Source organism: Channa argus, chromosome 9 (assembly GCF_033026475.1).
Source record: "Channa argus isolate prfri chromosome 9, Channa argus male v1.0, whole genome shotgun sequence".
Lineage (NCBI taxonomy): Eukaryota > Metazoa > Chordata > Actinopteri > Anabantiformes > Channidae > Channa > Channa argus.
In genome coordinates, this window is record NC_090205.1 from 7,129,358 (window position 1) to 7,150,685 (window position 21,328).

Sequence of the window (21,328 nt, forward strand, 5' to 3'; positions counted from 1 at the left end):
ATAACTTTGCAACCAGATTTCGGACAATTACCATCTTGGTCCTCGAAGAATTATATTTAAACTCTGTCTGCTCCACATGCCAGGGAAAGTAAGATAGTTGTGCATTTAGATTAATGAGAAGATATAGTCCTACAATTACTTATGGGTTTAATAAGCCGAATTTTCAGTTAGAAATGAAAATCAGCCATCTTAAATGCCTTCAAAAGTAAAAAGCTCACAAACAAAAGAACAATAATGGATAATATACATATTAGAATCTTCTTTTCCTTTCGGCTGTTCCCTTTCAGGGGTCACCACAGTGAATCATGTGCCTCCATCTAACCCTGTCCTCTTCATCCTCTTCTGTCACACTAACTAACTTCATGTCCTCTCTCACTACATCCATAAATCTCCTGTAGACCTCCTGCCTATGTGTCTACATCAGGATACAGTGCATAATGTTTACAAATCACTTAATACTGACATTTTAATTAAACTTATGAATACACCTGGAATAGCTCTGCTGGAATGCCAATCAAATTTACTGAATTTCATTACATTTTTAGGTGAGAAATGTTAAACAGCTTATTCTAAAAATATTTTTTAAAAAGTTTGTAAAGGGCAAAAGCATCTATGGTGAGAGAAATTGCCATTCATATGCAGCCTGAGATTAAGTGTCACAAGCAGAATTTTTTTTCGTGTGAAGTGGTCACAAGCTAAACCACAATACTGCTTAGGGTCAATTCTTCCTGGTCACGTTAGCGCAGCAGTTATGTGCTTGCTCCTAATGACTGAGTTGCGGAGCTGCTACATTAAGACTCTTACAGAGAAACTGCTGCCAAGTCGGGTACTGAACGGTCATGTGCTCCTCCACAGAGGATTTACGAGGTTATGTAAGCACGTGGACAGACATCCATGCATGTGTAATAAACACTGTCACAACCAGTGCTGAGTTACTGAATTGGTGTGTGCACGAGGCTGCACTGAAAACATTCAACTGCCACCAATATTAGCAGATTTTCAAACAACTTTGTTATTGGACCAACGCCTTTCAGCATGTTGCCCTCATCAGGGTCTTTTAGAAGTACATAACAAAAAGACATTTAAATAGAATTCAGTATGAAAAAGATCATATACAAACATATGTATCAGGCAGTGAGAATATTGGGTCGGTGGATACATGATCAAGTGTTTTTTGGCCAGTGATGTGTCAAAGAAACACAATATAAGGAGCAAAGCCCTAAATGTTTAGTAACTTTAGTGCAGTCCAATTTAAAAGAGGATGATACCAGAAGTAGGTATTAATAGCTACTAATAACCAGATGCTATCGATTAAAACTATTACCCAACCACACACAACTAGAATATTTAAAACACAATGAGGTCCTAAATAGGGCTTATCAATCAGTCATTTTTAAATCAATACTGCAATTTAACAGAATGAAAACTATTTTCAAATCACAAAAGTATGATCTTGTTTTTACAAACTCTGGTTGCCAAATTGAGCAAATGTTCATGTATTAAAAAGAATTAAACTAATGGAGAATTACTTATATGATAACTAAGTTTATAGGTAAAGACATGATGTCCCTTGACACAGTACAAAAAGGATAAGCAGTAAAACATACACTTATGCAGCCAGACTGCAATGATGTAGGTATATAAAACTGAATACTGAGAACACTGAATACTGCAAAAAGATGGTAATAATGTTATTTTTAAAATCAACGGTGAAACAACTGTTAGCCGTAGCTCTGTTTCACACAATGCAGTAACTTGGTGTAATAGTTTTCTGTATCAAACCAGAAACACAGAGGTTTTGACCTGCTGAACCCAAAACACACCACTCCAACTCAATCATCGATTGTTCATGCTGTACCTTCATTTATACAATCTCGTATTGGAGGAAAACTCAAGAATGCAGATCACTTTTAAAAAATGAGGCTGTTATTCTCTGCTTTTGAAGTTTAGTGAAGAAATAGGAGTGACTCACAAGAGGATGATCTTGCGGTTGATATCCGGTCTGAAGGGGAATGGCGAGGGAAAAGCCTGCGAGCTAAGCAGACTGTCATTCTGATCCTGTGGTGTCTCTTCACCATCTTCACCCAGCTGCTGCTGCCACGTGGGGAGAGTCTGGATATCGATGAACTGGGAACGAGCACCCAGAGGATCCATGCCCTCTGACACTGGACCTCAAAGCGGCTGCGCAGCAACTAGGTTAAAGAGAGACATTTGGAATATACAGTGAGATTAGATTCACAATTTAATAAAAATTTGTTTTTTTTCTGTAAAGATAGGATCAGTCTCACACAGTGACAGACCAACAGTCCCTTCAGGAAGTTGCAACGTTGCAACAATTAATTCAACCATTCCTCATATATTCTGCAAAAAATCTTGAACGGACTAAATACCCACTCAAGCCAATTAATCAATAGAAGACAATGAAGGCCAAAACTTTTATTTTGCTGTCATCAATTAATCTTTTCACAGACTATTTCTCAGTTAATCAAGTAAACAATTATGCCGCATGTGTCAGAAATCATCCCTAGCATGATTTGAGAGGCAATAGTGGCCTCTTTTAATTGCACAAACAAGTTGATTTATTGAATATTTTTCAACATCAGTGCAATTGTGAATAAGCAATAAGTCAGGCAAACATATCTGTCCAGCTCCATCCAGCTTCTAAAATGGGAACATTTGCACTTCTCTCTCTTTAAAATGTACATTTTGGACAGTTGCTAGGACAGAACTAGTACTGAAACTCTGAATAGATTAATAAAAAATGCAAGTAATTAATAGAGACTAGCCACCAATCATCAATTTATTAATTCATTAATGTTTTTAGCTACCATTTACTATTACATTTATTAACCCCTGCAACTTTAAAAAGTAAGAACCAGCTGCATATCATTAACTGAAACACTGGATGGTTAAACTCATTTCTCTCCCTGAATATATTTAAGAAGATTTCCAAGAGAAACAGTGTCCTAATAAAGCGACGAAGAATATATTGTGTCCAGTGTCTCTCTGTGAAAAACAAAAATGAGCAGTTACCTACCGAACTAATTAGCCAGTTGTGTTTCCTCCGGACAGAGGAGATGTCCTCGCCAAAAAGCCCCACATACAAGCAACCAATTAATTTTGACAAGACAGTTCAGAGGCTCATCTGGTGTTGTCGTCCCTCAAAGGTCTCATACTAACAAGTAAAATCGCAAAACAAAGAAATTCTAGGTTTAAAAGCGCCAATTGACCGGGTTTCCACATTCAGCGAGCATGCTAGCTGCTCTTCGCTGCAACGTCAAAGTAGCTAACGCTAAGCAAACCTGACAACATCCGGTCATGAGTTTCAAACTAAAACTCCAACCGAAGCCTCAAAATAAAAAAATACAAATTTTAAAAATCACATTTCTAACGCTTAACAGTACTAGAAATTAGTCTTGGTTTCATGTATGTATTTGTTACAAATCATGTCTGTTCAGCTACTGGACCCATTTGTAACAAATTTTGCATTAGTTCTATATTTTAACCATATTTGAAATGACTGTATTTTGTATTTCAAAGTTAAAATGTTTCTCCACATTTAAAGGCGTCAATGCACAAGTTCCATTTATTCAGTATGTAATATGGAGGAAATAGACAAGGAGTCATATTTTGTTTCTTAAACATAATTAGGTTCCTAGGAATTAAACTATGTAGACTTTCAACCTTGCAATTTGCAATTTAGTTTGAAGGAATAATTGTGTGTTGTTTTTCCACAAAAACAGTTAATAGTTTTACTTTAACATCTACTCCTCTCTCATTAAGTAGTATTTTGTATCTTTTAACATGCAGATGTGCAATGCATTAAAACCAAGCTGTATACGGCTGTGATGAAAAGTCGATTTTCATTATATGTGAAATGAAATGTTCAAACATGTCAACACTGCATATTTGATCACATCCATGACTGGATCACAACTAGCTTCAGGCTAGTTAAAAAGTACAAAACCCTCTCATTTTTACATGTGTTGAACTAACATGTAAGCGTGTAAATAAGTAAGCAAATCAGATTAATTCTGATTGTATCAGTGTCCATCACCAACTGAAGTAACAATGAACATATGTGTGAGTGGAGATGAACTTAAAGACTCTTGTATCAGACGCATTCTTCAGTGAGACAAGTAAACTCTATTTTTGCATAGATACATGTAAAAACTACATACATTTATATGTGCAAACTGAAGTTTGCCTCACATCAGGATCTAAACTGTCATTGTTTTTCATTAAACAATGTGTTTTAAATTCAGGGTACTAGTCAAAGTAAGTTAAAAAAAATGCATGCTTTTATTTTGTATCCTGTTTCAGGAACTGCTTCGGATAAAGCCTCGTTTTCTAAATCAGCTGACTGAGCGAAGAACACTTCCGCTGAGATTGTTAAGGGGCATGACAGAAACAGATTCTCTAAACCACAAAATCTCTGACTGTGAACGTCTCAGACCACAGACCAAATAACCAGATCTATTCAACAATATATGGGGAATATTTAACAGGTCAAGAAACCAGTTAATGGCGGTGGGTAGTCAGGTGCTGGGTTCGCAGGCAAAAACAACAGAAAAAGAGCGATCGAGCAAAGCCTATGAGCGCTGAAGAAAGACGTAGGAAGACTCAAAATACTGTGCGTAACTATTTCCAGTGTGTAAACCTCGTCTGTTACAAGTCAAATTGTATTACCAAAGCATATAAGTAGTACAAACAGGAAAAATGACCCTAAAGTTTTAATGTACTAAATAAAGAACTCTTGGCGATCGATTTTTAATAATAGTTACATAAAGTAGTTACATAAAAATATTAACGAACACATTTTTGGCATTTTGGTTATCCTGTTTTGTGAAAATGATGATAAAGCGTGTTATATAAACTTTTATTGATTTATATGTGAAATAGTTTATATGTGAAATATTAACTAAAGCTGTCAGATAAATGTAGTGGACGAAAAATTGCAGCAGTTCATTTTAAATGTAGCGCATTGGAAGTATTATGTTTTATTTAAAAAAAATAAATAACGTACTATAACCTAAATACGTGCAAAAATGTGTCTTTCAGAACTGCACGCAATTTCTTACCAAACAGATAAGATGTTGTGATGTTTTTCGTGATTTTGCAACCACAGGTGGCCGACGTGTGCACAAACTCAAGTTAAAGTGCCAGTACTTGTCAAAAAGGGAAGTTCCACTTCAAATCCTTTTCCTAAACTTACACAGTACAAATAAATAAATAAATAAATAAAATAAAGAAAATAAAGAAATAAAATTTACTTTTAAAAACTGCAAGTCCCCCACTAAGAAACCAATATCTACAATCACTGGCCACTTTATTAGGTACACTTGTACAATCTAATGCAATCCAATACAGCAGCTCTGCCATAAATCCTACACTTACGATGTTAAATTTTCTAAGTTTTTAAGTTGAAACTAAAATGTGATAATTACTGGTGTGCATTTTAAAGTAAAAGTAATACGAAATGCAAATTAACATTAAGTCTCTCAGATTAGTACAGAAATTGAGAACAATGCTTACGTTCGACCACTGGCTGCAACAAAAAACAGACCTCTTCTTAGTCTTACTCGTTGATGTGTGAGCGATTGCTTGGGTCTGAGACTGCATGGCAGGAAACACAAGTCAACAGAAGTCAGCGGCAGCCTTTCAGAGGTAAGAGGTAAAAATTCAACAAACACAGCATTTAAAACCGTAAATGTTTGCCTTCTATACACCACTTACACTCATTTATCTAGAGTAGATCTGAATTTACGAGTTACATCCACGCCAGAATTCAACCACGTGGATTGAGACGACCGGGTAGCCGTCGTCTGGTGAACTCGATTTGCACACAGTAGTCCCTTGGCGGGCGGTATTTGTCGCGTATTGCGTTGATTCTCAGCTTAGATGCGCTAAACCCCGACCACACGGAAAACACAGCATACAAAAACAAGCGCTATTTCGACAAACGTTGACTAGCTTGCTTGGAATTAGCTAAACGTGCAGCAAAGTCTGTACTTGGGTTATATTTTATTTTAAATGATTAGTTACAGAAACCTATCACAACGTTAGTACACATTATTGCTGATAATAATTTTAACTATGAATACTAAATCCGCGTACTGCTCTTACGTACTTTCTTTATTTAATGTAATAAAGCACTAAAAGTACATAATAGGTTGAAAAAGCGAGAAATCATGAATTCGATACTGTGCCTTTGCTTGGTAACGGTATATTATTACTAGATATGAAGAGACAGATCAGTTCAGTAATTGATCTATATTAAATAATTTGGCATACATATCATACATTTGTTTGTTAGCTCTATATGCATAATAAGGGGAGATTTGACATTAAAATAGGACAAAGTTACTGTAGGCTCACTACAGGTGGGACAGACAGATCATACATTCCTTTTAGAGTAAGGGTACTTTACAGCTACGGTGATCAGTAAAAACGTAATACTGAATCTTGTATTGGCAGGACCAATTCTGTCTGCTCTTAATTCCAGTGTCCTTCTGAGGCTGTGAGTCATGGGGTTGACTAAGCAGTACCTGCGCTACGTTGCCAGTGCAGTGTTTGGAGTAATTGGCAGCCAAAAAGCCAATATTGCATATGTGAATCTTCGAGGAGGGGAGAGGGGACGCTACGTTGCCGTGGCTGCATGTGAACACGTCTTCATCTGGGATGTCAGAAAAGGAGAAAAAGTAAGACTTTACTGTGGTGATGACAGTAGTGCGGGACTCTGCCACCTCAGACTGTTCATTTCATCCATCATCCACCTCTCTGTCTGTTTGTCCTAGGTCCTGATCCTGCAGGGGCAAAAACATGAGGTGACTTTCCTTTGTCCTTCACCTGATGGGATCCATATCGCTGTGGGTTATGAGGACGGTGCAGTGCGGATCTTCAGCCTGCTGAATGGGGAGAGCAATGTCTCCTTCAATGGCCACAAGTCTGCAGTTAGCATTATACACTATGATGGCCTTGGAGCAAGGCTTGTCACTGGCTCCAAGGTGATTTCTTGGTTTGATAGTAATCATTTACAAACTTGTAAATGTGTATATTGGGATAGATTGTTGAACAGTAAGCCAGTACTGAGATTGGGGCTAGAATTTTATCACACCAATATCATCTTACCTGAGTATAAAATTAGAATTTCACAGCAGATCCATCTCCATGTTTCTGGACATGGTCAAATTGGATCACAATATAGATTCTGGGTCAGTGATCTGTTGCCACTTTGTTATAACATGCTAAATATGTTTTGCCTTTTCCTCCTGCCCTCAGGACACAGATGTTATAGTGTGGGACATCATCAATGAGTGTGGTCTGTACAGGCTGAAAGGCCACAAAGACGTCATCACACAGGCCTTGTTTCTCAAAGACAAGAACCTCCTGGTCACCAGGTAACACAGTTTTTACCCCAGTTCCTTGGCTGATTGATAAAGTGCTAAAATTCTATCAGAATGACAGAAAGATGGATAATAGAGCTTGTTTGGACTCGTTCAGACCGCTCCATGTAGTCATTCCACCTTTAATCCAGCCCTTTTTTATGCGCATGCATTCTCATGAAAAGTTGATTAGAAATCTTGTTTATTTATGTGCAAATCACCATTGATTTTTACCACGAATCAGGTTTATGTTTAAAACCTGATTCATGTTACCAAAACAATGTTACTAATCCTGAATTTTTTTTGTCACTCACAGCAACAGATGTGTGTGTAACTTAGGTGTAAAATAGGAAAATCAGCTCATAATTAGGAGCTCTACCATTTTTTTCAGGATTTTAACAATACAGCAACCGCAGTGTTAGTAACACAGTATGTCTGCGTGCTCTGCTGCTTTACAGCTCCAAGGACAGTTTTGTGAAGTGGTGGGACCTGGACACCCAGCACTGCTTTAAGACAATGGTGGGCCACCGTAGTGAGGTGAGGGTCCTGTCATTCTATAATATTTATTGTAACCAAAGGGGAGGATAACCGAAATGTTTAAACTTACCTAAATAACAGGATTATTTTTAGCGTACTGACATCAAACTAGCCATTATTAATTAAGATATGTTTAGTTTGATTTTTATTCATGAAATGTTTCTGCTGTTTTCTAAGTGAGCCAATGTCTACATTAAGTTGGGTGCGTTCTAAAATGCTCCCGGTGGTTCAGGTCTTTCTGCATTTACCTCCATCTGCATTAAAACACAGATAGACAGGGAAATGGGTGCTTCTCCAGCAGAGCATGCTTGGAGGACTGACAACCCAGCCTGCCACAGAAAACAAGTGAAGAAGACACAGTTTACTATTTCTTTTCGATTTGTTCCGGGTAGTGTTTATAGTGAGACGATGAAAAGAAAAGTTTTGGTGAACAAAACAGACAGAATCAAGAAGCAAGGAAATCAATCTTCTTTATTCGTCCACACAAAGACATCCAACTGTTTAGGAGTGAAATGCTGTGCAACTGGTGGTTTCCGATTTACACAGTCCATATACTGGCTTGCAAAAGCTCTGGTTTAGGGGAAAGCGACTGTCATTACAGTCTGGTATATATTTAGTATGTCAAAGAACATATTACAGGATACATCGTAACACTCTGTGTGTGTGTGTGTGTGTGTGTGTGTGTGTGTGTGTGTGTTAGGTGTGGGGCATGCTACTGTTGAACCAGGAGAACAGGCTGTTAACAGGCTCAGCAGACAGTGAACTTCGAGCCTGGGACATTCACTACCTGCAGGAGGTGAGAAACCACACAGCCAATACACGCTCCTCTTTGTTTACTCCCTTTGACTGATTGACTGCGTTTACATGCACTTAAGTAACCAGGGTACTCGGAGAAATCGGCTTTCTCGGCCAATCGGGGGAACGGTGTCGACATGGACTGAAGCGACTAGGTTTCTTGGGAAAGCTGATTTCTCAACGGTCATGTGATAGAAGAAAGAATTGGAGCTCTGATAATCACCATTGCTAAATCAAGCTAAAGAAGAAACAGTGAAGGTAAAATGGAGCGCGATTGACAGGCGGATTGGTCTCAGCGTCCGCAAAGATTCACTAGCGGAGGTTTTTGTTTTTGCTTCTCCCGCGAGCTCAGGGTTGCCACAGCGGATCATAGTCCGCATGTTGATTTGGCACAGTTTTTTTTTTTTTTCACGCCAGATGCCCTTGCACAGCTGGGGATGGGTTTCTAGCGGTTCAGTGTCTTGCCTAGAGACACTTCAACATATAGTCGGTACCAGGGATCGAACCACTGACCCTGTGGTCCGTGGGCGACTGCCTTACTACCAGCCACAGCCGCCTCCAATTTCACTACCGGAGGTCATGAGCTTAAATAGTGACTGAAAAAAATAGGGTTACTAATAGAAGAGAACCAAACCAGCGTCCTCCTTAGGGTCTAGGCCTGGTCTCAGCCTTACAGACAGGGTGTTAGAAGAGCCTGAAGGAGCTCAGAGTAGTGATGTCTGCCTCCCATCAGAAGATTTTCCCAGCACGTCTAGCCGGAAGGGCAAACCCAGAGCTGGGTGGAGAAATGATATCTATGTCATCTATCCTGGAATGGTCTCTCCCGCTACTGGAGATCAGGACTGGGGATCCAGAGATCTTCCCATGTTTGGTGGTTTAAAGATGTGCAGCGTTATTTTCTTGTGACATGAAACCTTCCTGGGAGGTTGTGTGTCTTTTGTTAGCCATGGTTCACATGCACTGTATGTGTTTTTACATTAGATCTGTCGCCACTGTGAAGAATAAAACACGAAAGCTGTGAATGTAGTTGCCTGAGTGTTGTTTTTTTTTTGTTTGTTTAATGACGTTTTCTGTTTGTCTGCTTTGCTCTGCTCAGAAAAAAGCTGAGGGTGAACCCAAGGTGAAGAAGGGGAAAGGTCTCCTGGATGATGGCGATGAAGACAACGAGGAAGGGGCGGATGAAAGTCTTGAAGAGGTACGAGAGTAGTTGTGTGTTTGGTTTGGAAAATACTGTAATAAAATCATACACACATGTATATCTCACATTCACAATGTTTGAACCTGTCTCCCAGCGGATCCTGAGTTGCAAGAAAGCCGGCTCCATCCTGAGAGAGGCCAGAGACCGGGTCGTCTCCCTGACAGCAGACACCAGGGCCAGAGTCATCGCCTGCCATGTGAGTGCTGAATTGTGTCTGGGTTCCCTCTGAAAAAGTAGAAAATATCTTGCAGAAAATGTCATGGTTTCATTTGGAAGAGCCTGGGAGTAGAATGGAGATTGTCTTCGAATCATGCATGATTTTTGGCAGGTTTCCTGGTACTGTTGGCTCTAATCGGCCTTCACCAGTGGCTGTTATGCTGATATATCACATGGATCCAACAGTGAATAGAGTCTCTGTGTGTTGAGCAAAGGGAATTAGTGATTTCAATCATTTGATGCAATGTATAGTTATCATTTCATAGTTATCATTTAGCATAGAATCACAGCCTGAAGACACTAGTGTATCAACAAAAATATCTGGCCTTGTGTGGGTTCGTTTGTATAGTAAAAAAAAAATAAAAAGGTGTATAGATTCACAATGTCCTAAAAATTGTTGTAAATCAGAATGTGTGTCTTTTAAAATGTAGCATTTATGTTTATGTTCTATGTTTATTTTTTATACACTATAAGCAATTGACGCTATACATATATTTTTCTTTCCTCTCCATCAGGGCAACGATTCAGTACTGGAGCTTTTCACTGTGCTGTCAGACGGGGAAGTGCAGAAGAAAATGACAAAAAAGCTAAAGAAAGCAAAAAAGAAGGCAGCCAAGTAAGCAATTCTGTTCAGTTTCTCTGGAAGTTTCACAGGATTACTGTTGCTACCACTATCAATGTGTGCATCTTTGAACAAAAGTGAACAAAAATCTCAAATCTGTTTTGGAATTTCTTTGATCCAGTCTTTGTAAATTATGAGCCAACGTACACACAGGAATAAAAAAAATTTAAAAAGTAAAGTAATTTTGGGCTTTTTATCTAACTGCACTACTTGTATGTCTTTTTCTTACTGTTAACACTGATGTTTTGTGTGTGATGATGTTCATGTGTTGTGTCAAAGCTCATTGTGTGTCTGCCTGCTGTTGTAGAGCTCAGAAAGACACCGAAGAGGAGGCAGCGGAGCCAGTGGTGGAGAGGATGCTGAAGGACGAGATCATCAGACTAACAAACATCAAGGCCTCCGCCAAGATCAGGTCCGTATGGAGCCAAACGTAGCGGCAGCATTTTCTCTTAGAAGGAAAAACTCATGGTCAGGTGCTAATATCCCCGTCCCCTCTCAGATGGGTGGACTGCCTGTCCTGTGCAGGCGGGGAGCTGAAGGTGGCGCTGCTGCTGCAGAACAACACCATTGAGACCTACAGTCTGAAGACATCCGACAAGACCCCCACAGCCAATAAGACGGCTCGCCTCACGCTCGGCGGCCACCGCACTGACGTCCGTACGCTGGCCTTCAGCTCTGACAACCTGGCGATCCTCTCTGCCTCTGGAGACACAGTCAAAGTGTGGAACAGGTGAAGCTGCTTTATTCCTGGAGATGTGTTTTTATTCTTTTTGTCAAAGTCCTTGAAATAGCTGTTGTGGTTAGTGATTAACCTCTTAGAACCTGGCGTCCACATGCGTGTACATCACATTTTGGGTTGCATTTCCATAGTAGTTAATTCTACTTAACTGAGACCTCTTGGCCACATATATGGACACTTAGACAAATTACAGCTTGGGTCTTAAGAGGTTAATTTGATGTCCCATTCTGTGTCACAGGTCAACTCTGCAGGTGATTCGCACCATGGCCTGTGAATACGCCCTATGCTCCCTCTTCGTGCCCGGAGACAGACAGATCATCTTGGGAACTAAGGTATCTGAAGATGGACCATCCTGTACTTTATCTATTACCTACTGTACTTAATTTTTTGAGGCCGCTTAATGCTGTTTCTTCTGTCAGAGCGGCAAGCTGCAGATCTTTGAGTTGGCCTCAGGAAGCCTTTTGGAGACAGTGGATGCCCACGATGGAGCTCTGTGGTCCCTGTGCTTGGCCCCAGACCAGGTAAAGCTGACTACAGCAACGATCTGCCTGGTTTTCTGCAGTCACAAATGTTTTACCTTTTTCTATTATTTCTCTTTTGTTGTCATAACTTGACATTATTCCGATTTGAAAATAATGGATACTGTTTTCATTTTGTCTGTGTGTGTCATTCCTGTAGAGGGGGATTGTCACAGGAAGTGCAGATAAAACCGTGAGGTTCTGGGAGTTTGAGCTGATAAAGGACCAGAGCAGTGGCCAGAAGTAAGTCACAACTTTGTTTCATATATACACTGATAACAGATATTGTCTCTTGGAATAAATGATTTTTGGCAGAAAGTACCTTAGATTATTTCTACTATACAGTCCAGTACATCTGGACACATTTTTTCACAACTCTGTTTGTGGGTACTACATTTAACTAAAAAAGTCTTGGTATCCATTTTAGTGCAAGTTTAATGTTATATAAACCAATGAGCCACAACTTTAATACCACCTCACCTGGTGGTTCACCTGTACAGTCTAATGCAGTCCAGTACAGCTCTGCTATGAATTCGACTTTTACAAAGCATTAATTTCTCAGTTTTATACCCCTTGAAAACACAAGCATTGAATGTTTTAACTTAGAAAAATTGTAAAAGTCGAATTCATGGCAGAGCCGTTGTGTTGAATTGCATTAAATTGTACAGGTGTGTCTAGCAAAGTGGGCGATGAGTGTATATGGTTTGAAAAACAATTAGGAAGTAATTGCAGTATTGTAATGTAATATTGTGGGGTTAACCCACCTGTCAGTACCAAGTGGGTAAAATCAGCTCCACCTTTACCAACAATGACCTTTGACCCTTACTATTTTTTAAATTAATGTTCATGCTTTGCCATAATTAACATAATAAGTTTTTATTATGTGTGTAGATGATCTGCTCAGTCATTTTATTTGAGTGAAAGATTTGAAGGTACTGGCAGATATAAATACACATTGAACATATGAATTTGGTTTGTGATCTGTCCAATTACGCATCACAGTAACAAAAAAGTGACTCCTGGTCTGGATCTTTTACTTCTGAATATGCAGCTGTTGCAATTCTCTGTACTAATATAAATCGATCTGTATCATTGATGCTTAATCTTACATTAAATGTGTGGAGCAGTTTTTAATCATAGGTCAAAAGTGTTCAGCAACAGGACACGTGTGATACTGCATGTGATGTTACGTTCAGACTACAATTGTGTGTGTGTGTGTGTGTGTGTGTGTGTGTGTGTGTGTGTGTGTGTGTGTGTGTGTGTGTGTGTGTGTGTGTGTGTGTGTGTGTGTGTGACGCAGGAGGCTGACGGTGAAACACACACGCACTCTGCAGTTGGAGGAAGACGTTCTGTGTGTGAAGTTTTCTCCCGATCACAGACTTCTGGCCGTCTCTTTGTTAGACTGCACAGTGAAGATCTTCTACACAGACACACTGAAGGTGCATCCTGGATAACAGTCACCACCACAATAGCGTATTTACTGTGTAATTGCATCATTTATAGCATTATATATACTGTTTACATGCTAATCGACTGTCGCTCCCTCTGCTACTTTAGTTCTTCTTGTCTCTGTATGGACACAAGCTGCCTGTACTTTGTCTGGACATCTCCCATGTGAGTATGGATTACTGAACAGGCTTTCCAAATGAGGTCAGGGGGCTTATGGGCCAGAGGTCTGATATTGGTGTTCATCTTTGTTGTTTGAAAGATCACAGTTAAAGGGTAGAAAGTGACAACATTTTTGGCAATTACCATAAGCAGACACAAAATGGCAAAAAAAGAAAAAGAAATTTGGGGGGGGGCATTTTCTGATAAGGAAGCACTTCCCTTCCAAATTAATTTTTTAGCAATATAGTAGCTTCAGATGATGAACAGTGTCATTAACAACATTGTTAATTGGAGACAAATTTGAAGAATGTGATGAAGGAAGACGTCAAGACATAAATACTCCACGTTTGATGTCTTGGTGTCTTCTGTCTCTGCTAGCAGACTGGAGCATATTCTGTCAAGTTACTCCCACGAAAACGTTGACAGACCTGCATTATTACCTTATGCGTGTGCGTCCTCATGCACATTTCCTGAATAGCAAATGACAAAACAGGTGCCCACCGACGGTGGGAGCTCAGTTACTCTTTATGAAGTCTCTCCACATTTGCGCAGCCATTATTGATTGTTGATAAAGATGCAGTTATTAAGGTCATCATCAGGCCACAGTCTCACCTCTCAGACATGACCTTTGTGTCTCTCTTAACCAGGACAACACACTCATTGCCACTGGCTCTGCGGACAGAAACGTCAAGATCTGGGGTTTAGACTTTGGCGACTGTCACCGCTCCATGTTTGCTCATGACGACAGGTAACGCCCAGCAACACAGACCCAAAGCAAACAGCTTTAGGTTCACTGGAACAGCTTTTATCTCATATGTTGTGATGAAATCATTGTCACAGATGGAGTTTCCAGCTCTGAACCTCGGACTGCACTGTGACTTCACACCATCTGTTCTTTAATCTTGTCACTCATCTATTCTCTCATGGATCATCTCATTTTTTGTCCTGGTTTTTACTTCTTCTCTGCCCTTATTTTGGTTAGTTTTTAGCCTGTTTGTTTTTCTTTTAAGTTCTTTTCTTCCGGGGTTTTGATCCAATTATTATTTTTTATTATGCTTCATGCTCTTTTTTTAATTCTGCCATATTCTTTCCTCTATTTCTTTTTGAGGTCTTGATTTGCTCATATGCATTTTCTATCTTCCCTGCTCTTAAATTATTTGCTAGGCTAACTTCCTTCCTTGTTCCCCACAGTGTCATGTTCCTCCAGTTTGTCCCCAAGACTCATCTGTTCTTCACAGCAGGGAAGGACAAGAAGATCAAACAGTGGGACGCAGACAAGTTTGAGCACATTCAGACACTAGAGGTGATGCTCTTCTCCGTGCCGTTGATAGGGTTAAGTTTCACAGCCCAAGGAATTGGTTTTAGGGTGGCACTAGAAGAAATGTGATGTATTTCTCAGATGACCCTGAATGTTTGTGCATTCGGTCTAAAACTTGCTGATAGTCAAAAGTACAGATGGACCAATGAGCGGACGCAGCATAAGTAGCATTGAGATAGTGGCTAACTTGCATTGGAGCTAAGTGAAGCTTTCAAAGGTCTCAAGAGTCTAATAGTGTGGAGCGGCTCTAGTGTGACGTTTCTTCCTGCCTAGTCGTGTGCTTACACAGGATGAATTTTGCCACCGTAGCTCCTCTGCATTGGAGCAAGGACTAAACGGTTCCAGGCTGACATTTTGGCTGTTCGCTCTGCCTTACAGGGCCACCATCGCGAGGTTTGGTGTCTGATCATCAGCCCTAACGGCGACCACATCGTGTCGTCATCCCACGACAAGTCCCTTCGTCTGTGGGAGAGAACCAGGGAGCCCATCATCCTGGAGGAGGAGCGGGAGATGGTGAGGCACAAGATGGCGCTGATTGATTTTGCAGACACACTGAAACACACAGTTTCTTTGTATTTCTGAGTTATCTTGTTTTTGTTTTATTTGTTTTTTTCAATTCACAGGAGCGAGAAGCAGAGTTCGAGGAGAGCTTGGCCAAAGGAGATGTCCCTGTGGTACGTGTTTGGGTTTTAACTTGTCGTACTGTCAAGTATATTTAAATACTAGAGCTTCACGCTGGCCTGTGTCATGCAAGCTGTGGTTGAAATTGTGGCTCAAGTTCCACTGCCACTGCTGCAACTACTCAGCCTCAAGTTCGTGCATTGTGGGATCATATCCTCTAAGAATGCAGTCTGAAAATGGCAGATTTTTGACATCTCTCACATCAAAAAGCTTTATTTAAGTGCAAAATTGAATGGTATCACCCTACAAATTTATCCTCAAAGCAAAGTCAGTTCTGTTCTTCTTAGGTGGATGTAAGTGATGCATTGACATGTTTTGATCTACAGGTACCTGGAGAGACTCAAGGAGAAGCAGCACCGGCCGGAAAGAAGACTATTGAGACAGTCAAAGCTGTGAGTTGGCTTGTTGGCATGTGTTGGAGCTGTAGTTCAGCTTAAATCATAGGTGTCTTTAGGCTTCATGGTCTGAAAGTTATTCATCTTTTTCTTTTTTCTTTTTTTTTAAATTAATGTCCATTTGAATATTTTTGTTGTTGTGTGGTTTCTTTTGTAGGCAGAGCGAATAATGGAGGCGTTGGAGCTGTACAAAGAGGAAGCCAGGAAGATGGAGGAGCATAAGTATGCATGTGAGAATGCAGGCAAAGAGGTAGTGACAACATTCAAGAGTCTTTTATTTGTCCAGCAGCTAAAAGTGCACTGATGGGAGAATAACGAGAAACTTTTTGGAAAGTTCCCTTTTCTGTATGTTGTGGTTTCATTGATATTGTTTATCGCATAAGTTTGACATCATTTTCGCAGCTTCCTCCGCCGAAACCCAATCCCATCCTCGTGGCCTTTGGGAACGTTTCAGTAAGTAAAACTGAATAAATGTTTAGCAAAGGGGTTGTATTTAGCTGGAGGTGACGTGAGTCCGTCTTTTCTCTCTTTTAGCCATCTCGCTATGTTTTGGATGTCATAAAGAAGGTCAGATCCAGGTAAGATGTGAGCCCAAGCTGACGACACCCAACCCATGTGATATTTTATTCTGATTCTAACCATAAAGCTTCTCTGTGCATTTAAACACACTCGGTAGCTTTTTCTTGTTTGTGTTGTGATAACCAGTGAGCTGGAGGTTTCTCTGCTGGTGTTACCGTTCCCTTATGTCCCAGAGTTGCTGAAGCTCTTCAACAGCTACATCCAGGAGGGCCTGGATGTGGAGCTGGTCTGCCGCTGCCTTTTCTTCCTAGTCAAGTAGGTGCTCTGCCACGTGTGTGGAAGTTAAATGAATAACTGCCTGTTATGCTTTTTTTCCCCATAATGTCCTTCACAAACGTTGGCAGTACAAGTTTGCATCAAGTATCTGTCTAACAAAGCAAAGCATTTGTCACAACCCTGTTGCCATAGCTCCTGCCTTTCTGCCCAAAATTAAAATCTTGCGATTGGTAAAGTTGATAAAGTTTCTTTATCTAGGTCTGTCTGTGGCTTGTTTGCCAGCAGTGGGAAACAACATATAACAGGAGAGCAACAAAGTGGAATAAGACTGGATTTGACCTCAGGTTTGACACGTTAGGTTCTGCACGACTGTGTGCAGATTCTGAAGGGATCAAATATGTGCACACCATTCAGATCTTCTTTTATTTATTTATTCATTTAAAAGAAACTTAGGACCCTTCTAGTCATTGAACTAGTTTGCCAGTTTAGTATCCGCAGGTCCTCTGCATTCTTTTCATTTGGTTCTCATTTTGTTAGTAAGCCAGTTGGTTTTGTTCTTGTTCCTGTGAGATCTGGTAAGCACTGAAGGCTCGGTGACAGTTTTGGTGGCGAATCAGAGCTACAGAGATCTGGCTGCTGGGTGATGAATAGCAGGAAACAGACGCTTATTTGTTCAAGAAAATTGAAGGTGCAAGATTAAAAAGACCTTGATTGCTTAAAAATAAAAGGAGCTTTTGGACGGCTGCACTGGGAAATAGAATTCCTAATAATGAAACAGTAACTTCTAAATACGTTCTAATTACAAGAATCTGGCCTTTCTAGCTTGTGTGTTGCTTTTTCTGAGCTGGTAATTTTATTTGTTAATATGAATCTACACAAACTTCTGCCAGTTTCTGTGGTGAAAACAGGGCTGAACTGACATTGTTGTCTCTTTCTTTGTAGGATCCATTTTGGCCAAATAACCAGTAACCAGATGCTGCTGTCTGTCATAGATGAGCTGCGAACCAATACGCTGTCAAAAGTGCGCGAGATCAGAGTAAGTAACGTCTGAAGGACAGAGAATTCACCCAGAAACAAAAGGAAGATCCTCACTTTCCGATTTCCTCTGACTCTCTTTTACATTTGTCAGGATGTGATGGGCTTCAACAGTGCAGCGCTACAGTTCCTGCAGCGGGAGATCGAGAGTAAAGAGGAGGTGATGTTCTTCGCCGAAGCCACGGGTCGACTGGAGGAGAAGAAGAAGAAGAGGAGGAAGAGGGAGCGAGCCGTCCTCACCATCGCGTGATTCATCATAATGGACATTTGACTGTTTGTGTAGAAACAGCCACATCCATTTAATCTCCTCTGGACTCCAGGCGTGGACCAGGAGGCTTACACTTGTCTTTTGTACATTATGAAATCCTGATGTGTCATGCTTCATTTCCTAAATAAGCTGTGTCTGAATATTTCCTCATAGTACCTCAGGTTTTATGTAGGGGACTTAATAAATTAATACTCCATGCCAGAGAGAAATGTAGTGTGTATACAAACCAGCTCCCTCGGCAGCTTTAAGTCTCTACGGTTAAATACGTTTCGTGTTTAAAGCAGAACTAGTGCTCCCTCCATGGTCACCACACACAGAGGACACGGAGGTTTGATTTAAGCTAGTTTCTGTCCTGCAGGCCTAAAGGGAGCATGTCAGACCTGGATACTAAGGCTTTGGACACATTGAGAGTTTTTGACATTTCAGACACCGAGCTGAGCTCCAGACCACCTGGCTGTAAAGTTTGTAGCCCACTCCCATGGTCCCGCTCGGCCTTGTCGTAGGCATCCACCACTGAAGTCAGGGAGTTGTGGCTTGACTTTACAGCCCTTGTAACTTACATGAATTTATAGTCCCAAGGCTTGGTAAATGTGGTGAACATATTTCATATGGGGGGGGGGGATCTTGGTTCTCAGTTTTCAGCTCCACGTTGGCTCATATACTGTTTGCAGTAAATGTGAACGTGAGCATATGTGCCCAGTCTTCTAATCCTGTGACCTTTAAAAAGTTTCACACCCACATCAGACACTTCATTTTCCACAAGTGTGTTTATTTCCTAGGGTGCTGTGGAATATTGAAATGAACCCTCGAAAACACCTCACATTCACTGTTCATTTTTTAAATCTCACAGCAGACAAAAACTAATTAACTCTGTATTTACAAGGTTGTAAAAATAACTGGGCCCAGCAGCTCTTTACAGGGCTGCATTCGGTCTGGAGGCAGTAAATGTCACACCTACCAAAATTAAAAATTCTTCTGAAAAATCCCAGGCGGCGTTCGCACAACGCTGACGCCGTATTAGCACCTAACGGTGTTTAATCATAACAAAGTGTTTAAGAGGAGACACATGATGAGTTGAAGTGAAGGTTGTCAGTCCCTTTCACTTTGGTTTGTGCTGAACATGCAAATAATCGGGGGACATTTTATTGAACGCATCATGAAGTTGCGACACAAATCCCACAGCTCTGCTTTCCGTGTGTGTTCACATAAAGTGTGAATAAAATCGACATTTTATCCTGCTTCACAGCCCTGACTTTATTAGTCATCTGAGCTGCTTTTATACGGCATTTTTCACAGACATGAGAGTACCTGCACTCACGTTATTACACAGCTTCACTTTGATCATTTTCAGCTGCTTGTTCTTTAACTTTGGGCCATGCAGTCAGTAGCATAGAGCAGGTCTAGACTCCAGACTTCAGCTGGGTTTAATGCAGTTAAACAACCTCAAATAATTTTACTAGTTAATTTATTCAGTTTCCCACAGAAATTACATTTCCAATTCACATGACAATTGCACAAATGGTACATTAATAATGGCAGTGGTGTATAAAGGATGAACGCTGTGCAGGGGTTGACAAGGTCTAGAAGTCAAAGTAAACTAAGAACAGACACGGCCAGAGAAGAAACCACTGACCAGTGTTTGCAAAGGTCTCACAGCCAGTCTGTGGAAAGGTTTAGCTTTATTTTATTTCCTTCTAAGACTTCTCTGCAGCTCACCTGTCCTGTGGTTGGCAGTATGACCCCCCCCCCCCAGCACTTCCCATTACTATGCTGGAGTGTTCCCTCTGGGTCAGGCCGCCATGTTGCTTGGCAGCTGACATCATCGGTGTGTGAGAGCATGTGTAAACCGGTGAAGACAGTGATGTAAGTGTACACCATTCATCATGTACATTGTGAACAGAGAAGAGATCAGGCATCTTGGGATCTGAGATTATGATTAAACACAGGGCTCTGTGAATGGCTTCATGCCTTCATCTATAACAAGTCAGAATAATGGTAGCTGGATGGGTTACTGAGCAGCACCTCAGGATGTCAGGGGGCCCTGGCCCAGAGCCTCTACGGTAAAGTATTTTGGAGGTGTGATAAAAGAGGAAGTGGGGGCATTTTGTCTGTTGCCCAACCTGGCTTTCACAGAAACACGTGTCTGTCTTTTTAATAAAACCCGAGCTTTCAACGTAACAAGGAACAACGTCATTTTGGTCTCTGTTTTCTGCATTCTGAGCCTGCAAAGCAGTAATATTGAGAATGACTCTGTGAGAGAGTTTTTGTGTGGAGCTTTTATGTTGCATGCTTTTTTTAACCTGGGCTGATGACCCCAACGTACAACAAACTAAAGCTCTGAGCATCAGTAGTTAGGCAGACTTCACTGAATGGAAATCAACTTTAACTGCTGTAAATGAAAAGTCCTGAAATACTTTAAATACTGCACGTGTCGTTGTACTGCAAGTATGCTGCTGTTCAAATACAAAATAGTCCCAATGGCTCACATCTGCAGTATAATGTCAAATTACTTTTGCTTTTACTTCCAAAGACCCAGGGAAGCAAGAAAAATGTTTAATCAGCTGTCTAATCACTAGATGGCAGTGTTGCCTTTCCTTAAACTGGTGTTGGATCCTCTGGCATCTGGATTTTTTTCTTCCTCCATGTTCAGAGCTCACATGCCTTCTGCCACCTGCTGCAGTCTCAGGCCCATAACGATCAGGAGTCAGAGACCAGCACTGGCTGCTGGCCACAGTTCGGAGATGCTCAGTGCATGGCTCGACATGTCCGTGGCATCACCGCCGGTATGTTTACTCCTTGTACATGTTACTACTAGGTGTCAGGAGCACATTCTCAAGAAAGGCTGAAGTCTGGTTGGATTTTCTATTGCTGACATGAAGTTTGGGTTCTTTTAGGTGGTGCTCTCATCATCATGTTGGGTCATTGTAGCTGTTATCAAGTGCTCCAAACCAATGAGACAAGAAAAAACCAAACAAACACACTACTTCCTGTGTGATGGATGATTTTTCTCACTGGAAGCAGCTGGAATGTGCTGTACCTCCTCCACACATAATAAATGCTGTTTTTTAATACGGTATTTGCATTGCACCTTGATGGACAGGAGATACTGTTACTTTACGCGGTGTCCTCTGCTATAGCCTGTCATCATATGGTCTGCATGATATTAAATACGGCAGCACACAATCAAGTCGTAGTTGCTGACTTGATTTGGTGGTGTC

General features: G+C 40.7%; 2 protein-coding genes across 6 annotated transcripts in view; one reads left to right on the top strand and one right to left on the bottom strand.

The window, feature by feature from the left end:
• Window positions 1-5,650, bottom strand: part of gdap2 (ganglioside induced differentiation associated protein 2) — a 32,797-nt gene extending 27,147 nt beyond the window's left edge. Inside the window, exons 1-2 of one of the 3 annotated variants that reach the window (XR_010915153.1) lie at window positions 3,038-3,302; window positions 1,973-2,192 (exon numbers count right to left, since the gene is read on the bottom strand). Coding sequence is in view for 2 of the 3 variants with exons in the window: in XM_067515372.1 (XP_067371473.1) it covers window positions 1,973-2,154 (182 nt within the window). In the remaining variant the exon portion in view is untranslated. Of the gene's footprint in view, window positions 1-1,972; window positions 2,193-3,037; window positions 3,303-5,535 lie in introns of those variants that run through there. The other 2 variants (XM_067515372.1, XM_067515371.1) reach the window with 2 other exon arrangements.
• Window positions 5,564-18,930, top strand: wdr3 (WD repeat domain 3). 3 transcript variants are annotated; one of them, XM_067515367.1, is made up of 27 exons: window positions 5,564-5,667; window positions 6,506-6,701; window positions 6,798-7,007; window positions 7,282-7,400; window positions 7,844-7,922; window positions 8,623-8,718; window positions 9,814-9,912; window positions 10,010-10,111; window positions 10,647-10,747; window positions 11,061-11,165; window positions 11,253-11,483; window positions 11,731-11,824; window positions 11,912-12,013; window positions 12,171-12,253; window positions 13,311-13,449; window positions 13,568-13,624; window positions 14,266-14,366; window positions 14,810-14,921; window positions 15,315-15,449; window positions 15,560-15,610; window positions 15,944-16,009; window positions 16,170-16,262; window positions 16,415-16,465; window positions 16,547-16,590; window positions 16,718-16,846; window positions 17,750-17,843; window positions 17,937-18,930. In XM_067515367.1, exons 2-27 carry the CDS (start codon window positions 6,528-6,530, stop codon window positions 18,090-18,092), a joined length of 2,823 nt encoding a protein of 940 aa, XP_067371468.1. In that variant the 5' UTR covers window positions 5,564-5,667; window positions 6,506-6,527; the 3' UTR covers window positions 18,093-18,930. The 3 variants fall into 3 exon arrangements, with proteins under 3 accessions (XP_067371468.1, XP_067371469.1, XP_067371471.1); XM_067515368.1 differs by having other exon boundaries at window positions 5,593-5,674; XM_067515370.1 differs by lacking the exon at window positions 5,564-5,667 and having other exon boundaries at window positions 6,483-6,701.
• The last annotated feature ends 2,398 nt before the right edge of the window (window positions 18,931-21,328 follow it).